This window comes from Hydra vulgaris, chromosome 12 (assembly GCF_038396675.1).
Source record: "Hydra vulgaris chromosome 12, alternate assembly HydraT2T_AEP".
Taxonomy (NCBI): Eukaryota; Metazoa; Cnidaria; class Hydrozoa; order Anthoathecata; family Hydridae; genus Hydra; species Hydra vulgaris.
This window is the reverse complement of record NC_088931.1, coordinates 47421131-47429532: the sequence shown is the minus strand read 5'-3', so window position 1 is coordinate 47429532 and position 8402 is coordinate 47421131. Positions and strand designations below refer to the sequence as shown.

At 31.0% G+C, this 8402-nt stretch overlaps 1 protein-coding gene across 1 annotated transcript; it reads left to right on the top strand.

Moving 5' to 3' along the window:
* Nucleotides 1-4802: 4802 nt before the first annotated feature.
* On the top strand, nucleotides 4803-8044 carry LOC136088781 (uncharacterized). Its single transcript, XM_065813494.1, has 3 exons — nucleotides 4803-6393; nucleotides 6587-6792; nucleotides 6870-8044. The coding sequence occupies exons 1-2, from the start codon at nucleotides 5676-5678 to the stop codon at nucleotides 6691-6693; spliced, it is 825 nt and encodes a 274-aa protein (XP_065669566.1). The 5' UTR covers nucleotides 4803-5675; the 3' UTR covers nucleotides 6694-6792; nucleotides 6870-8044.
* The last annotated feature ends 358 nt before the right edge of the window (nucleotides 8045-8402 follow it).

Here is an 8402-nt window from a genome sequence, read left to right as displayed (position 1 = left end):
GATAAGAAGTGTTGCAGGGTGCATCCTGCTTAAAAAGGAAGTACATATGTATATACAATATATTGTATACAGGGCCGTCACTGGGGTTGGTGGCGCCCGGGGCAAACGTAGTTGCGGCCCCCGCTCCCTCCAGTAATAGTCGCGTATATAACCTTTTTGTGCTGCCACCGATACTTTAATACTTACATCACCTACCAATCTACCATAAAGATAAAAACAAATACATTCAAGCAACGTCAATTTTTTTTTTTGCGTCATCGATAAACGTAGGTAGGTTTTAATTAACCCCAACTTGCTGAAACTACGTTCACTGCTGTCCACTGTCATTGAAATTATCAGCAATATGCGTATAGCTATCACAGATTAGTAAAAAAAGTCTTTTCTGTCGGTGTTTTTGATAGTATTGAGTGGTTCTAATGGTAATAGTGTTGGTAAAAAACATTAGTTATCAAACTGACGTGTAGAATTTTCTTTGTTAAGTTCTTCCCCATTTATATCTGAAATGTTTTTCACATTCAGGTGTTCTAGTAACATTTTATAATCCTCTTTAAGTTTGTCCTTTGGTGGTAATTTTTTCAGGTCAAATAGAAGTCGCCACTTTGACTCGTATTTGGAGAACTTGTTCATTCTGTCTTCTAAAGATGATTAAATTGTGTCAACTAGGAGCAAGAAAACAAGAAAGACTTTGAAAGACTTTTTTGAAACTTTGAAAGACTTTTTTGTGCTAAGGAAGTGACCAACGTTTGATTGATGCAGAAAAAATTGTATAGATTCTTTGAGAAACTCCAAACAGCATTATAAACTTCATTAAATGATTTAGGCCTTTTTTCCCAAAATAGGATTTTGGAGTTATGTCAAACAGATGACAAGGAAGACAATGAGCTGAACCAACTTTTAGAGAGTATACCCAGTGGGCACAGGACGTAAAAAAGACGTCTTTTAAACGTCTTTTGAACGTTTTGGACGTCTTTTGAACGTTCAAAAGACGTCTTATTTAGGTCCTGTGCCCACTGGGTATAAGCCATCTCCTTTTACTTGTTCATCATTTCTTGCTACCCTGTATTGAAATTCGCTTGAGAAATGGCGTTTTTTTGGTTTTCAGATATTTTTTAGTGCGGACAGGTCATTAGATAAGAATCTACAATTGTCACTTCTGTGCGAAAAATCAGTTTTAATTGTAAAACTGTCATCTGTTTTAACTATTATATTATAATTACATTCAGGTTCTTTGTTTTTCTTTGATGCTTCTTGAGAATTTTGACTACAAATCTCCAATGATGAAGTTGATAAACATGTGGCAAAACTAGCTCAATAAGTTGAACTACACAACAGAGGGTTACTCGCATTATCTTCCTCTTGGTTAGATTAAAACAGAGTGGAGATCTCACTAGATGTTTTTAAGGAGTTTTCATCACACAAAATGTTTGATTCACAAGGTTGTGAAGAACTTGGAGAAAGAAAAGAATGTTAGTTTTGGCGTTTTACTTAAAACAGCTTTAGGCCTGCTTCAGAGTCCTTGTTTAATTTTTTTCTTTAAGAACCTGACAGTTTTTTTAAACATTTTCAATAAAAAAATATTCAAATTAACAGTATAAAACTTTGTTTTCATTTCTGGAAACATAAACTCTTCATAATGTAAGTTTTTTAATTCGTCATTAAGGTCACAACTGATTACAGTTTGCAACCCTTTTTATTACGTCATTTTTATTAACTTACTTTCTCGTTGGTTTATTTATTTTATTGTCCGCGCAAAACAAACATGGGTCAGCGTTAATAGTTGAAATTATTTAAAAAAATAATTAAAACAAACAACGCGAAAAAAAACGTAAATAAAGGAAATCGTTAAAAAAACTTCTCAAAACAAACTTTACTTTAATGTAAATAAAAGAAATCGTTAAAAAAATACATTAAAAAAACTTTTTAAAAACAACGTTCTTTAAATGGACTATAAAATTAAATAAATATATAATATATTAAAATAAATTTTTAAGAAGCAACGATTTTGAAATCGGCTAAAAAGTAAAAAATAAACTTTTTCTTGGGACCTAAGGTCTTTAAAGACCGCCGCGGCTTATAGGGCGCCGTGGGAAATTTTTTTTTTGAGCGGTCTTCATAACTTCATAAAATATCTTTACCATTTGGGCGCCCAACATTTTTAGTTATTGACTCTAATTGATATTTCAGGTTGTGTATGTACACAACCTGAAACCTTGGGCGCCCAACATTTTTAGTTATTGACTTTATGGATATTTCCCACGTCGACCTATAGGCCGCAGCGCCCAGGGCAGCTTGCCCAGTTGCCCTCCCCCCTCTAAGGGACGGCCCTGATTGTATAGATACAATTTGTATCTATATATACTGCGGAATACAGACCTCAAAACATATTTTGAGGTCGGTGACTGCGGAATGATAGTCTCTCTTTTCAAACCTCTATACCGACGTTGAACATCCTTGACGTCCGAAAACCGGAACTTTAGTTTTAATTACTCTGTTGAAGATGTTTGTCAGTATGTCTCTGATGAAATAATTAATAATTAAGTTAAAAAATGTCAACTTTGTGGTAGGTGTAAGTATAATCAGCTATTTAAGTTTAACTTTAATTTAATTTATGATTAAGAGTTTATTATTATTGTATATTTTATGTTATTTTATGTTTCTGACGTTAATTTTTTACTATGTCTCAGCATCTCAAAACCCACAGTTGTTTTGGGACTACCATTTTATGCATAGGCTTATTTTTCAATTTTGCTCAGAACTATTTAAATAGTTATGAGCAAAATTGATAATTATCTGTCAATTTTGTTACATATTTAAGTGTTGCAATTAAGTAACACTAGATAGGTACGCGCGTATCCTTCGATTTACGGCACCGATCTTGTAATCAAAAACTTCGACCATTTTAGTGAAGCGTGCATAACTTATGTTTTCTTGTGTTATTTTTTGAAAAGTAGAATAGTTAAACATTATTTTTGTTTTGTTCTTTTTTGTAGTTTCTACCGCTATCGTTGAATTTATGGTTCTTAAAAACTTCGTTGTTGATCAGATGTATAATTCATATTAGAGGAATGTTGATAACTTTTTTAAATCTATTAGGCCCAGTGCAAAAACTTTTTTTCTAAGTGCATGCCAAATTTCATTAAAAAATATTATGTAGCAGACACCTAATTTTTTGTAGCAGAATAGGTACTTATGTGCTATAAGAATGTGTTATTTTGTAGAGTTTTGAACCAAAGTATATACTTTTAGAAAAAGCTAAAAAGTTTGGTATTATTTTTATGTTGTTCTTTTTAGTAGTTACCACCGCTATCATTAAATTTATTCTTCTGAAAAAGTTCGTTGTTCATCAGATGTAAAATTTATATTAAAGGAATGTTGATAACTTTTTTAAATCTGTTTTTCCCTGTGCAGAAACTTATTTTCTAAGTGCATGCCAAATTTTATTAAAAAATATTATGTAGCAGACACCTTAATATTTGTTGCAGCATAGGTACCTAAGTTTAACTTTCTCCGGAGAATAAAGGTAGACAGAGGGGGGCTTACAACGAACTCTTCGTTGTTAGCCCCCCTCCCCCTATATGTATATTTATATAATAATATATAATAACAATAATAATAATAATAATAATAATAATAATAATAATAATATATATATATATATATATATATGTATATATATATATATTATATATATATATATATATATATATATATATATATATATATTTATGTGTCTATAATAGATTTGAAAATGATATATAGTGATAATAATTATATAGTAATATTTTATAGTTATTTTTATTACTTATTATAGTTTAAATTTTAAATTAAATTTAAAAATAAATTTATCATAATAAAAAGGATATGCAAGTTGGTTATGATAAGTGAGTGAGATATCACTCATAGACTATCATAATACAATGTCATCAGTATCATAACATAATTGATAGTATTGACAGTATCATAACATAATTGATTACACAGGTCAACAAAAAAAAAATTTTTTTCTGGTGCCGAGCAAACAATTTGTTTTTTGTATAGCATTTCTCATTTTGATTTCAAATATGCAACTCTTTTTTTACCATCAGGTTAAGTTGTAAAGATATTTAGGTTCAAATCTTAAGTATTTAGGGTAAAGTCCCTAATATTGTCGAAAAAAAAGTTATTCAAAAGTATGTCAACCTGGGTCTCAAAAGAAGCATATTTTCATAGAGATTTTAAAAATGTTATTCATTTGTAATAAAAATAAGTATTTTGTGTATTTTTGGTAAATAACATTCTGTTTAATTTTTTTTTTTTAGCATTTTTTCACATAATTTTTTTGTCAATAAATTTAAGGAAAAATATTTATGTTTTCTAAAATCTCTATGAAAATACGCTTCTTTTGAGACCCAGGTTGACATACTTTTGAATAACTTTTTTTTCGACAATATTAGGGACTTTACCCTAAATACTTAAGATTTGAACCTAAATATCTTTACAACTTGACCTGATGGTAAAAAAAGAGTTGCATATTTGAAATCAAAATGAGAAATGCTATACAAAAAACAAATTGTTTGCTCGGCACCAGAAAAATTTTTTTTTTTTGTTGACCTGTGTTATAGGTGATATATCACCAGATGATAACTTATGTTTATAAAGTTTATAATTATTATCATGATAAACTATTTTAAGCCATTGGTAAAGTTAACTCATGATTGATTAAACGCAATATTTGTTGCATACAAATGATATCAATTAAATATTTTTGCTTAAAACAGAAAAAAAGTAACCGATTTTTACTGGAAATTCTTTTTTCATTTTAGAAATAACTCTGTGTGACATTGTATGGTATTATGGGTCCCAAAAAGAATATGTGTGTGTTTCGTGGTGCGGCGAAAAACTATTTAGAATCAAACTTTTTGCCTTTGCGGGTAAATACCAATTGTAAAAATGGACATATTCTGTTTGTATTCATTAACAATAATGAATCACATCAATTAACTATTGAGCAAGCCAATAAACTTTATGGCTTCAATATTTGCTCTAGTTAGACTAAATTTCTTGTTAATGTATCAAAAAAATGGGCTTGCAATTTTTTAAAAGATTCGAAACGTTTTGTTGACTTCTGCAATAAGCCTTTCATTTGTCAAGCAACAAAATCGCCAGCAACACAATCATTTCAGTCAACCCCAAGTTCAAGTAAAATTGTTTCATCTTTGTCAGTTGCCTCATCTCCTAAACATATTAGTATTTTGTCTATGCCGAATAAAAGTAGTCCTTTGTTCTCCAGGTTAAGAGCTGACCAGTTGACTCCAAGAAAAAAACTTTTAAAATGGAGATTAAGTGTTTTTGCGACTGAAATTGCTACCGAAAAACAAAAGCATAGAGAGGATGTTAAGGTGTTGAAAGAAAAAATTAAAACAAGGTCAAGATTTAAACATCTCAATGAGACTATTGTTCACAAAGCAAAGATGATTCGAAGTTTGCGGAATAAATTAAAAGCCCAGTGTCTAAACAGCGTCTAAGCTGAATAAGCTTCAAATTTCAAATTTCAAATTTTGTTTGAAAAATGAGCTGCAATCCACCCAAACAAAGCTGTCTACTGAAGAAGTTATCTTACGTCAACAACTTTCTGACAAGAAGAGATTAGTGTCCTGCAAAACGATATGCTTATTTAACAGGAAAAGATAGAGCAAATGCAGCAGAAATTACAAAGCACCAGGTGTAAAAAAGTTTACTCATTTGATATTAGGGCACTTATCTATGACATGCTGGAATGTCAAGTTCCTACACACAGTGTGCCCCAACTTCTTCATAAAGTAGGAGAATATTTTGGGTATAGATTTAGTGACATTCCGCATCGCAAAACTGTGGAGCAGATGATGCGCGAGCTGGGTATTATTTCAGAACTCCAGGTTGCTGAGATAGCATTCTCAACAAAAAATTTGACTCTTGGTTTTGATCCCACAATCCAGGAGGGTGTTCATGTTAATGTTGTACACTTAACAACTGAATCTTCATGCATGGTTGTAGCCATTGATCAGCTTGCTGGTGGTACAGCTTATAACTATATGAGTCATATTACAATGTCTGTGGATAATCTTGCTAGATTGTATAGTGACTTTTACCAGGAACATTATACTGATGTACGAAGCACCATTATCAGCAACATAACTAACACAATGAGTGACAGAGTGGCAGTGAACCATGCAATTATAACAAAGCTAAACACTTTTTGGCAGAAATCTCTTAATAAACTGAATTGTCACCTTCACCTATTGGGTACAATCACTTCTGCTTGCAAGCCATCACTTAAAGCTTTGGAAACTTCAAAAGGGAAGCTTTTTGGTAGAGATTGTTTTGCAGCAAACATTGTTGTTCAGTTAAATAAACTCCGTTACAAGGATGGTAAAGGTAAATAAATATGATAAACTCTTATCATATTTTTACTATAATGATTTTTTCTTGATATTTTGAATTATTTTATTTCAAGTTGTTATTTTGAATTTAAATCTGAACATAATAAATGTGTTGATTAACATACTTGTTTCAAATTTGCAAATAAGTTCTTTGCATTGCACTTTTGGTTTTAATTTTGTTTTTATAGGTGATCCAAAAGGCTTTGTCACCTTGGACGAGCATGGACTTCCTAGAGGACTTATACCATGCTATAGGGGAAATCGATTGCACTTTTTCATACGTGTGGACTTTTAATACATCACTACCATAAACTTCAGAGTTTTCTTTTTTCTGGAGTAGTGTTATGTGGAGGACTGAGAAATAGTCTTTTCCAAGACTTCACATCTGAAACAGGTTAGATGTAATGATGGATTAATAATTAAAATGTTTGGTTCTTATTTTTTTTTATGGCATATTTTATTTAATTTTAGGTATACGCGAGATGTGTGCCCTAGGTTTAAATGGAAAGTTAGTGACTGGTCCCTGGATGAAAAAATGTTGCACCAGGACTTAACTACTTTTCTGGCATCCAAGTGATCAAAAATGTTTGCAATACACTTGTTGAAAGCAGCACAAAAGCTCTTTCCCTTATTCACCGAAAAACAGGCTTTTTTAAAGGTGATCTCAATGATCCAGTTTTTCAATCACTTATAGACTTTTGCCCAAGGACTGACGAAATGAGAGACGCATTAGCCAGCTGTCTAAATGCTGTCATTAGTGTTATTAAGCGTCAGTATGAGCACAGTTTACTACGACCTTAACTGACCTACTCATGTCCCAGACATTATCAGCATGTCCACGTAATATTGACTGTGAAGAACTTGTGAGTATGTTTAGTGCTGCAAAGCAAAAAGCTCCTAATGCTACAATTTGTTATTTGTCATCAAAAATTCGCGCATGCAAGAATAACGCAACCGATTTTCTTTCTAAAAAACCAACTAATATACGAAATAAATCGATAGCCTGGTCTCCTCAGCAGGTAAAAAGCGCTTAGCAAACATACGATGCCATGAAGAAATGAAGGCAGAATTGATTAAATGCATGGCTAAAAAGATTCAAAATAAGGAAGAGAAAGAAAGAAGAAAAGTGGAAAAAATATTTAAAAAATGCATGCCTCTACAGGTAAAACAACTCTTCCCAGATCTGGAAAATAATGAAACTGCAGATATTGAAGACATTACCAATGGAGATGCTGTTGGAAGAAGGATATGCAGGGCTTGTGATGAAGCGAGCGCGATCGCGCTCCGCTCGTAAAACGCGCCCGTTAACGATATTTTCAAACGTTCTAGGCGCGATAAACAACGTTCGTTCAGCTTATAACGAGCGTATAAAATAACGCTCGTCCAATAGTTCAAGATTATTTTTTTATTTTCATAAAATATTTAAAAAAGATTTTTTATTAAAGATATTCTGTTATCAAACAACTGGTATAAAATATAAAAAGCACAACGTCGTTCTCTTTTGAACTAACGTAATGAATGAGCAGTTTAAAGTCGTTAATCGTCACTAATTTCAATAATGGAATGTGCACTTGGAAACACGATGCGAATACAAAAATGCGCAAATAAAATAAAAATAGAAAATTAGAAAACCATTAAAAAGAAAATTAAAACTGCGTAGTATTTTCAATCTTGTGAAAATATCAAGTAAAATTTATTTGATTTATTGTTTGTAATATTCCACACATCGTTTATAATAAAAATAGATATTAATAATAGAGTAACTTTTAAAATTAGTTTTTGTTCATAGTATAGATTTTTTATTAACTATTATTTTAACTCAACTTTAAAACGATTCTGTTGTTTAGAATGTTCGCAATTAAGTACATTCGAAAAGAAAATTAAGTAATGATGTCAATTTTTATTAAATGAAAAGTTATTATTCTTATTTATTATTATTTCAAATTATTCTTGTGTTATATTTTTAAGATAAAAAAACGTAATTTAAAAAAGAAGTTTTAGAAA

What these genes read in the sequence shown, in the direction of transcription:
- LOC136088781 (XM_065813494.1), top strand. Translation starts at nt 5,676, where the DNA reads ATGCAGCAGAAATTACAAAGCACCAGGTGTAAAAAAGTTTACTCATTT. An exon ending in CCGTTACAAGGATGGTAAAG is followed by an intron (nt 6,394 to 6,586) that starts GTAAATAAATAT and finishes TTGTTTTTATAG; the next exon opens with GTGATCCAAAAGGCTTTGTC.